The sequence below is a fragment of the Sipha flava genome, unplaced genomic scaffold (genome assembly GCF_003268045.1).
Source record: "Sipha flava isolate LNK unplaced genomic scaffold, YSA_version1 79_pilon_pilon, whole genome shotgun sequence".
NCBI classification, from domain to species: Eukaryota; Metazoa; Arthropoda; class Insecta; order Hemiptera; family Aphididae; genus Sipha; species Sipha flava.
The window spans coordinates 1,693,134-1,714,735 of record NW_020273620.1 but is presented as its reverse complement, the minus strand read 5'-3'; the positions used below and the strand labels follow the sequence as shown (position 1 = coordinate 1,714,735).

General features: G+C 25.4%; 2 protein-coding genes across 4 annotated transcripts; one reads left to right on the top strand and one right to left on the bottom strand.

Annotated features, from left to right (window-relative positions):
- Positions 1–4,708: 4,708 nt before the first annotated feature.
- Positions 4,709–9,918, bottom strand: LOC112692960 (aftiphilin). 3 transcript variants are annotated; one of them, XM_025567800.1, is made up of 8 exons: positions 9,637–9,917; positions 9,446–9,580; positions 7,963–9,380; positions 7,688–7,858; positions 7,455–7,595; positions 7,301–7,361; positions 5,693–5,758; positions 4,709–5,124 (listed from the first exon to the last, which is right to left on the bottom strand). In XM_025567800.1, the coding sequence occupies exons 2-8, from the start codon at positions 9,573–9,575 to the stop codon at positions 4,841–4,843; spliced, it is 2,271 nt and encodes a 756-aa protein (XP_025423585.1). In that variant the 5' UTR covers positions 9,576–9,580; positions 9,637–9,917; the 3' UTR covers positions 4,709–4,840. The 3 variants fall into 3 exon arrangements, with proteins under 3 accessions (XP_025423585.1, XP_025423586.1, XP_025423587.1); XM_025567801.1 differs by having other exon boundaries at positions 9,446–9,918; XM_025567802.1 differs by lacking the exon at positions 5,693–5,758 and having other exon boundaries at positions 9,637–9,916.
- A 99-nt stretch (positions 9,919–10,017) lies between these two features.
- On the top strand, positions 10,018–13,985 carry LOC112692961. The gene is made up of 2 exons (XM_025567803.1): positions 10,018–10,295; positions 13,239–13,985. Exon 2 carries the CDS (start codon positions 13,244–13,246, stop codon positions 13,976–13,978), a length of 735 nt encoding a protein of 244 aa, XP_025423588.1. The 5' UTR covers positions 10,018–10,295; positions 13,239–13,243; the 3' UTR covers positions 13,979–13,985.
- Positions 13,986–21,602: the final 7,617 nt, after the last annotated feature.

The window sequence follows — 21,602 nt, the reverse complement described above, 5'->3', positions numbered from 1 at the left end:
GGTCGAGGATCGTCAACGAGTCACTTCAACTAGCACACCCAAAAATATGTCTCAAATCTTGCCGTACGATTACAAAAGTGTTCACAATTTTTTCGTGTAGGCACTCGTATATTTTAATAAAGGCAATAAATCGATTATAAATGAACATCGAAAATGTATTAAATTAGTCAACTACCGTATGAAAATTGATCTCGTAGTTATTTAAACACTATACCACATAATAGCTTTATTTTCACACAACTACTAATAAAATAACTTCCTAAAATGAGAATGAGAAATTCAACCAAATTTCAACCATTACAGATTCACACTATTTTAGGTTTTTGCTTGCACTTATAACCATACCACCGAAAAAAAATGTAAAAAAAACAGCTTTTTAATACAGTATACCTACTCTTGAGCACCAACAAAATACAATAGTATAGAAAATTTTTGTTACAAATGTTTTCAAAATTGTTTTGTAAAATAAGAACATACACAGGTGTTTGGCACTCCTTGACGTGAGCCATATTTCGTATAATTAATATATGAAACTTATTTCCAACACACCAAATATCCCAATTTTCGGTAATAACCAAGTTCATTATTATTTATTTAATCAACGGCAAATACATGCGCTTTTGTGAATGTAGGGTAATTTATACAGAAAAAGAATATTAACTATTTAACTATATAGAATATTGAAACGGATATATGCAAGTTGAAAACTTTTACAATACATTTGAATTCGAAGTATGTCAACAACAATTTTAAAACAAAATAAAAAGAAATTTAAAAAAAATTCTATAATTTAGAAATGTACAACCGTAACCATTACTATAATCATAAGTCGTCGCATTTATATACAAATATTTAGGTCGTATAACTCTTACTTATCCGACGATAATAATGTATGATCAGTGAAAAAATATCTTACTATACATGTATACATCAATAGATAAACATACAATTTAATGGTTGAACTATTTCATTCATGAAAACATGCAAACAAAATTGAAATGCATGCAGAGCGTAGATAAATATATTTCGATAGGTAATCAACATTTTACTTTTTAGTAACGAATTCAGTTATATGATAGTTGGAAAGAAAAAGCTTGTGGTTTCGCAATAACTGAATAAGTAATTATTATTTAAATTTTTATCATATTTTAAGTTTAACACTTTTTTTTTGAGAGGCGATAAAAAACCCTTAAAAATAACATGTTCGATTTGGATACAGATTTGATCGTATTGTTAATGAAATTGTAAAATCCCTAGATTAAATTAGATGAGACGAGAAAATTCCGAGGATGAAGCTATAAAGCTTATTTTTAACAAAAGGTTTTACATTTATTAATACTTGCGTTCGGGAACGTTTTATAAATGCAAACATTTTCGTTCGTTGCATTCAAATTTGAAATAGTAATACGCATTTCTACATCTTAATTCCTAAGTAAAGACTTTTAACATATCCAGTACTCACATGTGCGTACGATGAATGATTTTGAAGTTTTCTTTTCATTAATATTTGTAATCATAATAACACATTATTTATCTGTACTATTTACTCAATAAATTATTTAATTACTTTCACGCCTAATTTATGACTATGACCAATAAACAATCGATAATCTAAAAACATTGAATATTATCACTCAGATATTCGTTCATAAGTCATACATGGAATTTGGATGTCGTAACACAAAATATGATTATAAATTACATTATATATTAAATAAAAGGAATAATACTTTTTCTTATAAATCAAACATAATTATATTTCATACAAACAACATTAAACAACAAAATAATATTAAAAATAATTAATAAGTAATCACTTACATTGAACACCTTAAACACACGGTATTTCATGCAAATTTCAACAATAATTTACCATATTATAAATCTAATTTAAAAAGTACAAGGAATGATAACAATCACAATAATTTTCAAATTGAATGCACATTACATTTTTAATTTTTTTAATTATTTTTTAACAAACAATAATAATAAGTCTATTTATATTTACTGCATATCTGATTGAATAAGGTTAGGTTATTATCTAGCATAAAGTTACCTAAATAATAACTGAAATAATTCCTTATTTATTTTATCTACTTAATTTATTCAACAAATGTTTAAACTTCAATTATATTTTTTCATTTAATTTGAATTGAAATTTAATTTTACAATTTGGGCTATCTTACAATATATTAAAAAAGAAAACTATCAAATTGTATAACTAAAAAAATGTTTATTTAGTCAAAGTTATGAAATCACAAATACAAAACATTTTTAAAAAAAGAATATTCTACTTAAAACTAAATTTAGGATTTTACAACCTGTAAATTTAAGTACTTCGTACATTAGCATAGAGATCAAAAATAAATAAGGTTAAAAGTAAATGGAAGGATTGAGAAGAACTAAATTTATAGTGAATCAATATAAGTACAAACTTGATCCAATTTTACAAATTTCCATCAACCAAAATAAACGCTGTTGAATAAATTTAAGTACTATGTTATACATTTATAAACATATAAATTTATAAATGTAGGAAAGATTCAATAATATTTAATACTTTTTAATAAAATAAAAGTCTAGTTAGCATACTAACCAACATTATATTAAATGCATTATTTCTATCTCAGGATATGAGAGTCGACATAAAAAGAAATAAGTTAATAAATAACTTAACTGTGTTAGAGTTAAAGTTAAAATAAAATAACATAAAAAAAATGGTACAGAAAAATAATCACTAAAAACAATGAAAAATGTTGTTAAAAAATACTAATTGTTAAAAATACTAAATGTATGGTTTATTTTTAAATAATTAAGTTATTTAAAAAACTTGTTAATTTAATTCTTTCAGTTTCCAAACATTTATTTCTGATGTAATATTAAAATATTTCATTACATAAAAATAAAACATTCATCACAGTGCATTTTTTAATTGAACATATTTTTTAAAAAAATATTTATAATTTATTATTGACTGTTTTTTTTTTTTTTATAGATTATTTATTTAATACATAAATAGATAGAAAAATGTTTTCTTAAGTCAATACAATAATATATATACTTTTATTTAGTATTTAGGTCAATCAAGTGACGGTTTTGATGACGAGGCAAGTGAGATGACTTTTCACTCAACATAAAATAATATTTTCTAACTATTAAACAATTTAATTTACTGTTAAAAGCACCAATATATTATGCAATATTGTTTTGGCTATATTTATTTAAAAAAAATGCATATTGTGAAAATAACTAGATTTAAGTTAGAACTGCCACTAAATCCACGACAAAAATAAGAAAGCTGAATGTCTAAAAAGTTGTTTTTATAAATTAATTACTACTAAAAACCATATTTTTATAGTTTTTTATATTAATGTAAATATAATACTATTATGATAATTCAACATTCATAAGGTAGATATGTGATAAAAAAGAAAGGTATGTATCTAACAATAACTTAAAAAAAAAAAAAACAAGAAAAATAAGGTGTAAACTTTTAATTTTGTCTAGGAAATTAAAACTTAAGTAAAATTAATTTAATTTAAATTTAAATAAATTAGTTTCCCTACATTTAAATGAAATAATTTATTTATTAAAACCAAAATATATTTTACTATTAATAATTTTCTTTTAAATTCATTCAATTATTTGAATAATCTATGTTCAGTAATATATAAATATATAATAAACATTTCTTACTTCATTATAGTTAACAACTATAAGATGTTCCAAATTTTATATTTGAGCAGTTCTAGGAGAGAGTTGAATGAGTTAATTTATATTCAATTGTAAATTAATTTTTATCTGTTGATAGATGCATAATTATAAAAATTGATTAAATGATCAGTTTTGAGATTTTGGCTAAACCAATATTTCTAATAGAAATATTATAACAAAAACCATATATTTATAATATAGTAGTATATAAATATATATTACTAAATTTATAATAAGTTTTAATTTTTCATTTTGAAAATAATTGGAAAATTTAACTAAACATATATATATATATATATATATATATATATATATGAGCATATGAGCATAGTGATGGTATGGCCTTTTATCATTCTCCTGGTTGTACTAATTAATTAGATATATAGCTTGTTCAACTATACATTTATTAATTTATATTATAATATTTAATAAGATGAATCTTAATAAGAATAACAGAGGAAACCTACATCATTCAACATTCGAAATTTAACTCAACAAAGCTCTTTTGGTTCTTAAAACAAATTTATCAAATTCTTAGATTGTAACAGTTCAATTAGAATGCTTATTTTTTTTTTTTTTTAATAAATATAGATTAATTAAACTCCCTGTGTATATAGATAATGGGTAACACAATTTAAAAATAAGATCTTGCATTCTACACATGGACTAGAAATTAAAAAATATTATTACCTAGCAATAAAAATATTTTTAACCAATTTGGAACTCTTAGTAAGCATAACATTTTCATACATAGTATTTAAATTTATAAACGTATGTTTACTTAATGAGCTTTAAATAAATGACAGTCAAGAAGACAAAATATATACAAATATATATTTTTTTAAAAAAAGCTGAGGTTAAAAATATTAAAATTCCTTAATAGTATTGGAATTATAATGGCTTTTTTTATGATGAAAATATTAACTTAAGATAACAAATTAACAAAATTAACAATAATTAATCACAATTATTGTTATAACTAATTTACAATACTTAAAAACAATTTGGACAGATTATTTAAACTTATTGCACTCGGTGGATTTGATTTCAACAAGTAAAATGAAATATTAAGTTCTTTTTATCTAGCAAACCCAATTATTAAGTAATTATTATTAGGTCATATAAACTAGTTAAAAAAGAAATTATTACTTTCTTTTTCTAAAATTGCTAAATAAGGTTTTTCTAACACATCAAAATTAGGCAGATTATCCAAAATTCTTTGTGCTTCAAGACTCACTGTTGCCACTGAAGTGCTTGGGCTTTCTATTGTCTCTATTGATTGATTATCTGATGATGATGCTAATGAAGAATTGAAAAACTGATCAAATACATCTACACTCTCAGGACTGCTTTGGACTGGTGTTCCTTCTTCTTTTACGACCTCAGATGTTTTCCATGTTTGAGGCTGAACTAAAATTATTTAATATAAAATAAAAAATAAATTAATAAGTACAAAAAATAAAGACCAACAACGAGTAAAGGATGAACCATTATTTATTTTATTTTCATGGAAAAAATATTACAAATATTAATATTAAGTATTAAGCCCATAATAAATCATTAGTTTTCTAAATGTTTTAAAAATAATTTTTTTGTATCAACCATAATATAATAAGTATGTTTATCATGTTATATAAATACATTAATAGAATCCTATAATAATAATAATAATAATATAGTACAAATATACATAAATTTATAATTATTGAGGCAGTTTAATAACTGTTTGTATTACATTACAATAATTAAAAATAACGGATTAAAACTAATTAAGTATATTTTAAAATATTTTTAGCTTTGTTTATAATTTTTTATTGAAAAAAAAAATATAATTAACTTATTTATTATTATATTGTTGTTAGATAAACTGCCTCAACTTATTAATTTGAAGACATCATTTCACAGCAAAGCAATATAATAAATGCAATAAAAGTATTATTTGTATTAATTACATTAAAGCAAAACCAATAATACTCACGAGCATTTGTACAGCATGGTGCAAGTGTATCAAGGAGTTCGAGGTCTAGTAGCGACGTATGATTACCTAATTAGCCCACAATAAATGCATGTTAAGCTCCTCCACCATTGTTAAAAATTAATATAAAGCATAATGAAGAGGACATTTTAGACCAGTAGTTAGACATATAAGACATATTTATAGAATAAAGGATAAGATTACTCAAATTAATATTTATAATAAATTAATGTCTTAGCAAAAACAATTGTATTAACAATTTCTCTAAGCGTTATTTTTGAGATACTTTATAAAATATTTATTCTTACTTATTGGAATAGAGTTATCTATAACTAAAACTGGTAAAATATATCAATAAATTTAAAATTATTCTAAATATTTTTGTTTTAATAATAAAAATTTAAAATTTTGAGGCATAATTAAAAATTGATTCATAGGAGTAACAAAGAGTTTAAATAAAAAATTCAGAACTGAAGTATAATAATTTGTTAGTATACATTTTAATTTACACAATAAGAACCTTCATATTGTTATAATTTAAGGATAAATGTTATCAAATTAAACTAAAATTGTTCTTAAACAGAATTACTCTAGCCAATATTTCAAAGAAAATAAAAACAATAAAATAAAACAGAATACTATATATCGATAAATAAATTTCTATATCAAAAAATGTATAAATTTAATCACCAACAAACAAAGCATTTATTAATATATTATTCAATTTTACCAATGTTGATAATTTAGAATGATTAATTAATTTCCATCTATTACATCTTGTGGCTAGAAAAAGGATATACATAAAATGTTTGAAATTATTTTTTTATGTTCCATTTTAATTATTTTATAGTAGACACCACATCACAGCAAAATTTGTTGAATAAAGTATAAGTATTATAATTATAATTAACTGAGTATACTTGTTACTAGATTTTTATAATTATTTATTTATACATGATAATAATTAAATTCAAATATTTTACAAAAATAATATTAACACCTAAGTAATCTTTAGTAGGTGTCTACTTTTTTTTAAAATATAATTTATATTATTAAATAAATATTGGATTGTTTTTGCTAATTTCTAACAATTAATAATCTACAGTATTAGTTATTTAGCTAAGTCTAATATGTATAACAAGAAAACAAAAACAAGTTTTTAAAATGATAAATATTCAATGAATATAGAATCATCTAAAAAGCAACAAAATGATTTTAGGAAACCATAAAATATAATATTTTAATTATTTAAAAAAGTTAATATATAAAATTAAAAATTTAAAAATATTTTATATAAAAAAATTAGATTAAAAACAATTATTATTATATTTATTAAAAAAATTATTAAAATGAACATTTTTTACTTTTATAATAAAAAATTTAAAAAATACATTTTACATTAATAAATGTTTAGATTTCTTAAAACTCCATATAATTTGGTATCTGCAAACGCAGTTTATAAAGAATTACGAAATAATGCTTTCATATGTTATACTATAGACACAAATTATTGGTTAATGAAAACTAAATAATTTTAAAATAAATATTTAAAACTTAAATAAAAAGAAAATATATTATTTTGTTAAAATTTAAATATTTACGGATACTTACAGTCTAATGGATTTATTAAACCACTGCTTTTCCAATCAAATTCAGGGTCTGGCACTGTATCCTTTATTATAAATTATAATATAAAAATGTATTTAACGTTTAAAGGATACTAGCTTGTTATAATAGTTTATAAAGAAAGTGAAATTAAATTCACCTGTAATGGGCTGTTGGAAAAAGATTGAGATATTTTTGTATCAGTTGCATCGTTATTAGAAGCTTTTAGTGGTTCCAATGGATTGTTAGACATATTTGCTGCAAATCTAGGCATTTTTGGGTTCCAAGAAGCACCATATAACTGCCATATTTAAATTCAATATTAATAAATAATTTTTAAGTACCAGCATATTTACAATCAAACCACTAATTAAAATGTTGCAATTAGCTTACTATGTTTCTGGAATCAATGGAAAGTGAGGATAAAAAAACACTATTTGATTCAGATTTCAACCAATTATAGTTAAGAGCTGGACTGGATTCTATATCTTTTAAATTTTGCCACACTTGCGACTCATCTAATTCATGGTCTAAATTTTGTAAGTCAACTTCATCAGATAACTCCTTGTAAATAATTAGTAATAATCATTATATAGTATTTAAAAAATAAAGAAATAGAAAAATAATAAAATAATAAAAATTATAGAAAAACCATTAGAAACACTTACATAATCTCCTTGAAAAGCATCTTTACAAAATTCTTTATAGTCAAGTTGTATAAGAAATTCTGACTTTGGTACATAATTTTGTTTTACATCTAAAACTTGACGACTTGTGTTAAAATCAGATCCAGAGTAACCCGATTCAAAGTCACAGAAATTGTCATCAATATTGTCATTGTGATTCACAATATTTTGATTGTCAGATTTAAATATTGAATCAATATTATCATTGCTGGTTAGAAACTTGGAATTTTCAGATATTATTGTATTTTTAAATGATGGTGCATTAGTTTCAAAATCGCAGAAATCATCATTATCAGTTGTACTTATAGGTTTTTTTTCAGTAGTTGAAATTGAAAATGTATGAAAATCACTGAATTCATCAAATTCAGAATCAAAATTTTGATCAGAATTAATTATATTGTTTTCTAGATTTTTTAATGTTGATTTAGTATTAATTGGTTCAACATTTTGTTCTATTTTCTCATTAAAAATAGAAATATCATGTGATACATCAGCTTGTTCATCATTAAATTGTTTATTTATTATTTTTTCTTCAATGTTTGGGCAATTCTCAGTTACTTCTTTGGATGTCCTATCTGGTAAAGGCAAATTCATAACATTGGATGAAGAAGTTTCATAGTCACAGAAATCTGTATACTCTTCTTGGTCGATTTTCATAATAATAGAATTGTTATTGTTATTCTTAATTGATAAATCATTATTATAAATTTCAAACACACCACTAGAAGAATTGACTTTAGTATCATTATCACTTGGATCAATTATTAAATTATCTAATAATATATTTTGAACACTATTGGATTGATTGGACAATTTTTTAATATTTACATTTTCTAGGTGACCATTGACTAAAGTTTCTTGATGAGATGATGAGATTGATGAAAACTTTTCAGAAATAACAATATCGGGCTGAATACTTTCATTATTTTCAACAACTTCCTGGTTAATTATTTGTAACTCTAAATTTGGTAAATTCTGTAAAGTTGAGTTTATTTTTGTATTTTCTACATCACTAGTATGTTGTTCAATAGTTTCACACAGGTCATCATCATTTACTTTTTTCTTACTATCTATTACATTTTCAGATGATACATTGTATTTGATCTCTGGTTTGCAGTCTATTTCATTAATACTATCACAACTGTGAGTAGAAGTTAATTTCTTAATATTCTCCTGTGGTACAATGTTCTCCTTATCTTTCCATATGGATGGGTTATCTTGATTTAAGCTAGGCTGTTGTTCAGATAATGTTGAATTAAAAGATTGATCAGTTTTCACGATATCCGATGACCAATCTGACGGAGAGGTATTCAATTTTATACAACCTCCGGGTTCATCAATGGCATTTCCATCATAAGGCAAAGACAGTTCATCGATAGGATTCCATCCACCATCAGGGCCTATATCCAACAAGACCCAATATTAAAACACAGTCCTAACATATACACCAGTTGAGAATTCTTACTCAGACTAGACTCAGACGGCATTTCCAAGGCCAAATGAGGTAAATCCATGAAATCCTCATCATCTTCCCAATCCAATTTAGTCATTGGCGGTGGTGTTTCAGGTATCAGAGGTGGTATGTCATCGGACATCTTACCTGACAAATGTCGTAGTTAATGTTTCCGCTGCTGTCCCAGCTAAGACAGTACTTACTGTTATTCCAGAACAATCATGTCCAAGGAAAAGTGATGGACGGCGTAAACGGGAAAAGGCCCAGAGCGGTCGGCTTTGGGCGAAAACGGAGAACGTCAAGGTTCGGTCGATTGGTACTGTAACTACCTACTACTATGAAAAAAAAAAAAAAATTACAATAACTAAATCGTAAAATAATAAACAATCGTTGACGGCCAAGCCCGAAACACTTGACAGTCACGACACAGCTATTGGCACTAATCTTGATTATCGTATTGGATTGTAATCATTACGTGATAAAAATGATTATGTGCATACATGGGGAGATTCTATAAACGGTCATGGAACTTCGGAAACCCGGTGTGGATTATTGTTTATTGCCGTCCGCATTCGTGATAAGCCCCTGTAAATCGGAATTAAAACAAGCAATATTTTAACGGTCTAACCACAAAGTTTTTTCAGTCCTCGATTTATTTCGACATTTGTCACTAACCGCTGTGTAGTTCATCCTGTTGCAAATGCACCGCAGTACGCCACACGGTTAATAATACTATCATTATCATACTAATGTTTTGTTTACACAATTAACATTTGGTTGATAATAGTAATAAGTACTTGTTACGTTTAACGAAGCTTATTTTTTTGTTTTTCCTCACAACTGGTCTGACTCAGATAATCAGGTAGCTATTGAAAATGTAATAAATAATCTAGCCGCAAACTCCTAACCATACTATATTCCAATACACGTTTTATGTATACTTATCACAAAAAAAAAAAAAAATGTTTAAGCCATTTTATTGGATTTATTGATTTACAGTCGTACAATTTTAATAGTATTATAAGGCGATACTATGCTCTTTAAGTTGAAATATTTATTTTTTTTTTTTTATGTTGTGTTGTGCAGTTAAATTTAATAGTATATTTAAACACACTACCACATAGTACTTATATTTTCAATAATTAAATTTCTGGAATCACTTATAAGTATTTTATTACTAATATGATCTAAACTATATATGTAAAGAAATTGTGTACAATATCGTAAACATTAATTATTTAATCATTAACAATGGATAAATCACAATTTCTATAGCTCTTTTTCCTTATCGACATTAATATAAATTTCTTCAATACAAGAAATAACAATCTATTCTTTTCTACTCATTTAATATTAACTATATACGTAATAGTCTTGACAATTTATTAATGGTTGCTGGTAATTGCAATATATATATATATATATATTTTTTTTCGTTGCCATTCTGGTTTTTTCTCATTGTTTTTCTTCTAAAAATGTTTTTATAATTCATCATTATATATATTTATATTGTGTTTTCACCAATTTAGGAACACTGAATTTCAAGGTTAGATTACATTGGAATAAATCAATTTTTTTTTTACAAGCTAATGACATAAATACAAATTTATAGAATAATTTCAAAATTATTATCATTCTGGTATGCGCATACACAGTACAATATGTGTTTTTTTTTAAATAGTAACATAATTTTAAACACCATACTTTGATAGGTTTGTATGTATTTACATATTAATTAGTTCCAGATAGTGACAGACCTGAAGTTTGGAAGGGTTTTAGTTTTTAAACAAACAATTTGATGGTCTTGAACCAAATAAGATACATCGTAAACTTTAATAAATTATTCCATTTTTATTTGTTATTATTTTTAATGTATTTATAAATAAAACTTTTTACACACTTTATTTTCATTAAAGGTTGTTAAATATATAATTATATAGTAGTTATGTTTCACAGAATAACATTTTATTAAGTATTTAGTATTCATTTGGTAAACAATAATTTAAGCTAAAGAATAAATTCTAAACAGTGGGGCCTTTGATTAGAAAATCTTTTAATATAGTTTTTAGTTGTTGCCTATATGTGCATGAATATATAGTTAATCAAGCCCATTCAACTGATCTTCAACCATAATAAGCCCTTAAGACCTTGTCAAACAGAAAGCATTATTAATGCCGCATTATAAATCACCACATTGTATTAAATTACAAATTATATCAGCTGTCAAATATGGATCATCGGCATGATTATCATGGCGCTAGAATGCGACATTTTGTAGTTCTGTGTGACGTTAGTAACATCGTTAATAGCAATAATAATGGGATGTTAATAATGCATTGTGTTTGACAAGGCCTTTAACCAATTTTTAAGTCATTGTAATGTGAAAAAACATCTTTTAGTACTTGTAATACTAACAGGTAAACAGGTAAGATAGTATATATTTTTAAAAGAATTTTAATAGTTAATAATAGATGTCTTTATCACAATGTATGAAAGAAACTAATGCATTATTTGGTATATTTAAACCATCATCATTTTCTCGAATCCATTTAGTTTTCCAAAGATTAAATTCTGATTTCATTTATTTTGAGACAAAATTCAGATCTTAATTATATAAAAAAATCTTTGGAATGTTGGCTAAATTAACAATTTGGATTGTTGCTAACATCAGTTTCATATAATACTTCTTTCCTTAAGTCTATAAATTGTAAAAAGTCTTCACAAATTATACCATAATGAAAATATTGTAAAATAAGAGTGTAATAGTATAATAAATCAGTTGTTTCATCAAATATTATGATATATATTTTGGATTTATTTATTCTTTTAATTATATTATTAATTATTTTTTCACCATAACATTTAATCAAACACTTTGCCTGATTTTACAAATATATTGCCTTTAAAAACGAATTTTGTAAATGTTTCTCTTAATTTGTATCTCCAACATGAATTCTGTACTTAAGCAATTCTTTAAAAATTCCCTTTTTTATTAAAAACAATTGGGCTGTTATCTCAATTGCCTCAAAAATAAATATTTTGTTAACCAAGAAAAATTATTGTTTCAATAGTTGGAATTAATCGAATACAGTTTTCTTTAATTAATTGCATACAGCGACTATCTATTACTTTAACAATTTTATTTTTTAGATTTTTAAAAAATTTTAAAAAATCTTTTTCTGTATTTATAGCATCTTTATGACTATTATGATTCATGTGTGTATTTAATATACCATCTCTACCTAAAAGCTTGAAAAAATTGTTTAACGATTTTGCTACCAATTGATTTAATAGTGCTTGTATGTGTCTTTAATACTATTTTAAAAAAGTATTAATACAGTCGAGTAGCAAAAACTCGAAGTTAGATACTCATTTAAATCTTACTATAAATTTACTTTTGTTTAAAAACTGTTAATTGTATAATAATATTATATAAGAAGGTAAATTGTAAATTAAATGTTAGTAATTAGTATTAAATAATAACCTTCAATATTATACCATAGACCAGAATTTTATAAAGTTTTAAGTTTATCACATCCAAAAAAAACTATTTTATACCTTATATTGACTGAATTTTAAGTTGTTCGAGACAATCAATAAATTATGAAAAATGTTGTTGTTGGACCGGTATTTGAATCTGAAATTTCCTTGCTTTTTAGCAAATGATGATCTTTCACTGACTTACAACATATATTAATCATTAAGTTGTTAAATCATATCATTGTTAAAGTTTAAATAGGAAATAGTTATATTCAAAGTATTTGTATAATGTATAATTGTATATGAACTTTGTTGTATTTTTCAGATAATATGCAACTATTAAATGATCCAATAGTTCAAGCATACAAATTATCATTAGGCGGAGAAAGTAGTTTCCGTCATGTAATCACCAAATGTCAGTGCATTTATTCAGATAACTTACCAAAAGATGTTCACAAAGCCGAAAAAGTAGATGATCTCTATAAACCATTGCCTTATAGTAAAATATTAGATAACATTAAGTTTTATGTACCAATCGCATTAACGGAAAAGTATTATCCTGCATTAACAATGAAGAGTATAATTTATGATATGTTAAACTGCAAAAACATTAAGAAGGTAGAGACGTTTTATTGTATAATTGATTTAAACTTCAAGCAGCATCCTCCATGCGCTGATTATATGAAATTGGAGTATAGAGATTTATTTCTCTCCCCAAATGATGAAAATCTTTTTGATGAAATGTCTCTCTGGAAGTATTTGTTGAACATTTTTGAATGTTTGATAAATGGAACTTCTCGATACGGGGACAAGGATGCGTATGATTTAGCGTTCCGAAGGGTTTTCGAATTTTGTGTATGTGTTCTACAGACGGACTATGATTACTCAAAAAAAAAAGGTTCCAAACCACTGATTATGGAATGTTTAAATTATAATCCTAATCAAAGGACGAGATTGAATGAAATTACAAAATATCTAGATAAATTATTTAACTCTGGATATGATTTTGTAATGACAGTTGTCAAATTTGCATTACTTGTAGAACAAATAAGATCAGAAAATTAAATTGTATTCTTAATTTTTTTATTTTCTTTTGAATGTTTTACAATTTATGAAAATTAATTTTTTATTTGTTCAACTGTATTTAACAATAAACATTGAGGAGTTTACATTTCTTTTTATTTAATAATCTACAAATCTGTATTATAGTTAGGGTTTTTTTTTTAGGTGATTATCATAAAATAATTTAATACATTTAGAATATTTATGAATTCTTATAGTATTACAGTACAGGTATTTAGTGACAAGTGTCAAACAGTATTAAAAATAAATTCATATAAAAAAACAATGATGTCAATTTGGTAATTGGAGCTAATCGTTGTGATCAGATGACGTTTTCTTGTAGTCAATAAACAGTTGTCATTTTTAGTTTGTCTGGTACATAGTTCTTAAACTGTTTTCCGCGGAACCACAGGGTTCTATGAAGATCACTTTAGGGTTCCGCGAAGCTTAAGTAATTTTTTTTTTTCAAAAGTTTCAAGAAAATTACTTAAAAATGTCTAACTAAGAGTGAATACTTTAAATGTGATACAAGATATTAAATTAATATTTTTGATTTATAAAACATTTGAAAATTTTTTTTTACTATTTATTTGTTGGAAATAACAGTTATCAGCTAGTAAGTTAATACATAAAATGTCTATTATATTTCCATAATTCACTTAAAATATATAATTTTATGTATAAAAAAAAGGTTTTCCCCCTTTCAAATATTTCTAGCTATGATCTTGGGTCTCCTTCATAAAATTAGGGAATATAGTTTCTCATCACTACTGAATTTGGTAAAAAAAAAGTAATGACATGCTATAGCATTCATAAAAATGTACAACAAAAAAAAAAATTAAGTCATGTTAGCAATAGCATACTATAACAGTCGCGTGTTTGTTTTTTCAAAAAAGGTTTTATTTTGAATACTAATTATTTGTGTATAAATTTTATCAGTGTTGGACACGTAGAACATATTAAATCACATTGATCTAAAAAATGGTATTTAGTTGGCGAATGCTATAGCAGTCATGTCCACCAACGATTAGTAATGGGGAAAAAATGATTGTATTTAATTGCAACCTAATTTAGGTATAAAATAAAAAGGTTTGTATATTAAATAATAATGTATATGCCATATGGAGTCTGTATGAGTCTATCTTTATACTCTATCTATACTTCTATGATTATTATTATTATTATGTACTTATAATGATTATTATAGGTTTACGTTAGGGGCAAGGTAGGCGGCTGCCCCCCTGCGAGTTCTTACTCTCCCTATACATTTCAAATATTGGTTGGTAACCCCTTATATTACATGCATATTTAGAGTCTGCAGGGGGTGGGCACAACACGGCGGCAACGAAATCAGCGGCCATTTTAATTGAGTTACTTTTGTTATCAAATTATTATCAGTGATAACTGATATTCGTTATTAATTGTAATTTCAATTAAGGTAATTGTTCAATATGTAATCTATCAAACAGTGTGAAACATGGTGACCTACTGGGTACCAAGAAGTTTTTTCTTTTGTATCATTTTTTAGATAATATGTCTACCATAATACAGGCCCATGGGCAGAATTTCAGAATGGGAAGTATTTAAAAAAAATATATATATAAAATAGATTCATCGGTGATTAAATAGTATTATACAGGTATTTATATAAAAATTATATATAAGTATATTAAAAACGGATATATCGATATAATACTAGAAAATGTAATTCATTGTTGTAGTAAATTTACAAATACAATTGTAATACATTTACAAAACCACAATTTATATTTTTTTGGTTATGATGGAAGGTTAGGGGTTGACCCATGGTCATACCATAGTATAAGACATATAAGCCCCCAAATCTCAAACTCTTATTGCACCTAATACCTTGAAAAATAATACTACTATTAGTAACATTTGAAAATGTGCAGCAGCTTATAAAGAATATTACTATCGTTTCATGATGGAATAATATGTTACTAACTTCCTACTGTACCACAAATAAACGAGGCGCTCCAAACGAGAAAATTTTATACTAATAACTAATGTAATGTATGTACAATAAGTATGATACAATAAAATTGAATAAATTCTAAGTTAACTATAGAATATAGAAATAGAATACCTATGGATAATATTAAATATATTAATATATATGTAATTAAGTAGCAGACAACTCACATTTCACAGTAATGACTAATGAGTTAATCAGTTTAATAATAATAATTTACAATTTAAATAGGTATAATATTTTAAAATTACAAATATTTAATTCAGATTATTTTATTAACTATATTGGTAATTCAAGTTTTTACTAATTTAGATAACTTTTTTTTTTGTTTTATTAATTTTTTGATTTTGCATGTAGCTGTATTGTCTCATACGCATCGTGATATAATAAGTAAAAATATTTGTTAACATATCCGATTGATGTTGAAAGTTAGTGCATGCAAATTTCAATTTTATATTGAGTTTAAAAAATTCATTAAAAGTTTCTTCAAATACATTGATTGAATTTGCATGTATTGCAAAGCAATAATGTGTTTAATAATTATAAATAAATAGCTGTCAGGATAAGTAAGGTAGCCTTTGGATTTTGCTCTAGTCAAATCTGCTTCCTTACCAATACAATCTTGTGAAGTGTTAAGTGTTTTTAATCCTCTTACACATATTTCACATTTAGTTTAACACATTTGACTGTTAAAACATACGAAAATTCACATTTATCCAAAAGATATTCAACCAACTCTATTTTCGACTGTATGGTTATCCTAAGTCTATCGTGTTAAAAAATATCTTTCATGGTTTAATCCTTGTGATACATTACTTTCCCACTCATCTAACCGAACTATGGCTTGACGTAACACCTAGAACAACTAAATCAATCAATTTTCTCCAGTGGCAGATGGATAATTAACATTTAATGTTTGTATCCAACATTAATCAAAACCTTTTAAAACAAAGTATAATTAAAATATATATAAAATATTAATTTATAATTTACAATAATAAACTTTTAGATGTATACTTAAGTATACCATACAGCTATTAAATATACATAAATGAAAACAGAACAATTTAGTACCTAGATGTAAACAAAACATATGTCTCCCAGGACAAGTTATTAATTACACCATTACACCATATAGACACTCAAACAGTAAAGTTAATACACAAACATTCTCAATTTTCATTCAACACATAAAAAACCTGTACATCTTATTTATTTTTTTTTTTTTGATTCCTTCTAATGGGTATTTTCTATTTAAAACATCAAAAATGTCATTAATTATATATTTAAATTTATAGTTTCTTCTGAGTCTTTGAAAAATTCATAATGTTTTTGTTTATAAAAATCAATACCTATTGCTAATGATCTACTAAAAACCTAAACTCCATAAAAATACAAAAGAAAGCAATAATTATTAATTATTAATTTATTAGAAATTAATTTAATTTAATTGAGTTAAAAGATACATAACTTGTCAGCATATTTTACTTTCATTTTAGAGAAATTATTATATTATGATATTTAATTCAAAATGTTTTTTTGTTAATCGTGGACAAACTTTAGTTAGAGAGTTGCATTCAATGTTGAACACTACTGTAATATTCCCATTTAACAGGAGGCATTGAAGAATTAATCTACAAAAGTGAAATAAATATAAAAATTATTTCAGTTTAATATTTCATCAAATATACATTGAAATGAAAAATATTCAGCATCAGAAACATCAAATGCTACTTGAGTCCCTATATCATGTTTGTTTGTAAATAAATAATTATTTGATGGTAAATTTGTATTATTTAATTCCATAGTAAATGATGTTCACTATTTAATTTTTTCTGTTTGGCCATATATCGACTATGCCTATAATTCTGCTGAAGTTCATTAATTGATGTCTTATTGAAAGACTCAGGAAACATTGTTGGAATGTAGGCAGGGCTACGGGGTTTTTTATACGAAATGTTTACAACAAAATGAGCGCTGCACACAAAATTATGGGTTTTAGGTTGCCATGAAGATCCATCAGCACTGTTAACATCAACATATTAAGTTAAATATTTTAAAGTTTATTTAATTAATTAGACAAATATAAACATACTTAATTCGCCTATTAGTATTAATTCATTTAGCTTTTAGTTCTTTTTCATAATTTCTATTTGGAAAACTGTATAATTTATATCCCTTTTGGTAAATACTATGACAGTCCACAACACAATATATTTTTTTACATGACTTCTTGTTTTGGTTGTTCATTAGGTTTTGTAATAAATAGAGACTGCAGTATAAAAAGAGAATTATAAAAATTATTCCTACTTATTAAGTATCAAATACTTGCGAGCTACGACTCTTTAAGAATAATTATTGAGTGTTGTATGTTAACAGCTTTGTTACAATCAAAATATTTAAAACACAATAAGTGGGTAAACAATTTTAAGAGAAACTCAGAATCTAAAAATGTATAATATATTAATAATTAAGTATTAATATTAATAAAAATAGTAATAAATATATAATAAAATATTGTAATAATACATTATTAATTACAGACATCAATTGGAAGATTTATTAATAGTTTAATTTATAAAAACATCAAATGGCCGTACAGCACAATATTATTTGAACGTTCAATAAGTGTAAAAGTTGTCCACCAGAGCGTTCTGTTGTTAGGAACTTGTACACAATATATATATATTTTTTTTTTTTTTTATAGTAAAATATAAGACAGGCGTGTGTATGTGATTAGCAGTATACGAGCAAACAACAAATACAAACCAGTCACCAATTTCGAGAAAAATACCGATAAATAAATAATTATTATGTGTCTGTTCCATACAAATTATTATCCGTTATCGTTATAATATTGATGGACGAAGCGACAATGCATGGCCCGACGATCGCACAGAGTAAATCCAAAAAATTAATACAGTGTTGATCTATAAATAAACATGTTTGTAATAAAAATAAGTAGTCTTATGTATGTTAGTACAATAATTGTTAATACACAATAGACTATTAATATTTAAAGCTTGATGAATTTTAGGAAAAATTATAAAAATTATAAAAACATTAAAAACTAGAATTTATTAATTTTAGATAAAATGAGTGAGCTACAGAAATTTCTATAGGGGCTACAGCACCCACAGTCCCATGCATACTACGTCCATGGTACCGGCTAATCTTACCCAATATGATGATGAATTATTAAAATATTTAAGAACAGCCAAGTATCGATATAGAGCTCATATAATTCTTAAAATTATATACATGGAAAAATTTTAATTATAATTAATTTGTAGATATTTATTTTTTATTACTTTTATATTCTTCTTCTTCTTTATATGGCCCTAGTACTCTTTAAGAGTTTTCACCGCCATCACTAAATCCCTCCATTTGTCTCTATCCTGGACTAATTCTCTCCAATCTTAAACTCCCATTCTGTACAGGTCCTCTTCCACTACATCTAACCATCTTTTCCTTGGTCGTCCTCGAGGTTTTTTTCCCGTAGGCTTCCATTCCAGGACTACTCTGCTTATATCGTCCTCACTACACCGCCACATGTGGCCCAGTCATTGGATCCTTTGTCCCTTGATAAAACTTACTACTGGTACTATTTCCATTTCTTCCTGCAGTTCTTTATTATATTTTCTCCTCTATGTTTCTTTTTCGTTATCATACACTGGTCCACATATTACCCTCTATATTTTGTTCTGAAAAGTTCTGAGTTTTCTTACTTTTTTATTACTTTTTATTACTTTTTATTACTTTTTTTTAATATAATGATATATTTATACGATCCCCTAAAGATAAATGCTTATATTTATGTACATATATTCTTTTACTAAAAATAATAAAACATTATTTTTCAAAATTGGTAATTGCTTTTATTAAACAGTATACATCTAAATTAGTTATAGCTATAAGTAGATATATATAATTAACCACGAACCACACCAGACACACGGAAGCACGCCCGTTGTGTGTGTTTACACCGTCAAACGTACACGAAAAATTGTAGCGCGGTCGCGAATCCCATTTTTAAGCTTTCTCCTTGTAAACCAGCAGCGCACGCTTGAGGATGGGATTCACTTATGTATAAAATTGTTATTATCTCAATAAAAGATGGCGACGTCACGGAAGCAATGCGAAAGCCGTTCCCGTGGTGCCGTCGATTCAAAAGAGAAAAAAAAAATATTTATAATCAGCGGCGGATTTAAGGGTTCAAATAAAGTAGGCAAATCCATATGAGGGGCCTCTTAAAAAATGTCAGTAACATAATACTCAAACTTATTTTACAAAACCGCTCGCTTCGCTCGCGAAAACTATGACCAACCAACATTCTTTTTATAAAAGTAATAGAAAATGTTAAAAATTTATTTATTTTTTACAAATAAAACAAAATGTATAATAGATATATAAAATTTAATTTAGAAAAATTATAGCTGAGAACCTCTGCGAACTTTTGCCTTGGAAAACTTGTCGATAAATTCAGTCATATCGATGTCTTGTGCTGCTTCATACTCCATTGAAAGTAAGGTTAGATTGCTTGTTCGATTTTGAACCATAGTTGAACGAAGATAATTTTTTAATCTTCTTAGTACGCTCATAGCTCTTTCAGCACTCGCACTTCCAATGGGTAGTGTTAAAAAATTTTTTAAAAGAGTTTCCACTTGGGGCAATACATCAGACAATGAATGTTTAATAATGAATGCCAAATAACATAATATATTATTATTTGTGCTTTCTGATTCTTTTGAATTAAAATAATAACTCTGAAACGACGTTATTTCAAGAGACAATTCGTTTACAGTAAAGTAACTATATTGTAACACAAGAGCTTCGCACTTTTTCTTCACATCTTCTATATTTATTTTTTTCAGTACATCTGGATTTAAAAAATGAAACAAATCTAAGACTTTGGAAAATCCATTCATTCTCTCATTTAATTCGCCAATCATGTTGTCTAATGTTTCAAAATAAATTTGTCTATGCTTTTCTTCTTCTGTTAAAATTATGCCTCTAGTATTTTCATCAATTTGTAATGGCATTTTTTTTGTCCTCTTCTTTGGAAATTCTGATGGTCCTAAAACATCCGTAAAGATATCAAAACTTGACCAAACAGTTTTTGCCTCTATAACAAAAGCATTATATTGATCATGAGTTCTTAAAACACTTAATTTGTCTACTACAGATTGAAAACTTTGTACCACCAAAAATAAGTCATTACTTTTTGACTGCAATAATCGGGATACTACATCAATAATTTATAGTATTTTATTCCACCACATTAAATTTAAAAAAAATACCCAATTTAATGATTTTATTAAACCCCTAGCTCGGAATACACTTTCAGAATTAGTTTCTGAATTATCAGATTCTTCTTCTAAACATTCTACAATGGATTGAAAATTTGAAAGTAAAGCTTCAGTTGCTTTAACTCTAGCAGACCACCTTGTTTTACATAAACCTTTTAAACGAAGAGGATGTTTTACTTTATTTGAAATATTTTTTTTCAAACTTGTCATTTTTGATGTATTTTCATTTTTGTGGTCATAATTTTCTATTTCATTTTCACTATCAGTATGTAATGAAATATCATTAGTGTCTTCTAATTCACGTTCATATAAATTTTGATCTTCA

What these genes read in the sequence shown, in the direction of transcription:
- LOC112692960 (XM_025567801.1), bottom strand. Translation starts at nt 9,575, where the DNA reads ATGTCCGATGACATACCACCTCTGATACCTGAAACACCACCGCCAATG. An exon ending in CCATTGATTCCAGAAACATA is followed by an intron (nt 7,596 to 7,687) that starts GTAAGCTAATTG and finishes TAAATATGGCAG; the next exon opens with TTATATGGTGCTTCTTGGAA. An exon ending in TTTCCAACAGCCCATTACAG is followed by an intron (nt 7,362 to 7,454) that starts GTGAATTTAATT and finishes TTTATAATAAAG; the next exon opens with GATACAGTGCCAGACCCTGA.
- LOC112692961 (XM_025567803.1), top strand. Translation starts at nt 13,244, where the DNA reads ATGCAACTATTAAATGATCCAATAGTTCAAGCATACAAATTATCATTA.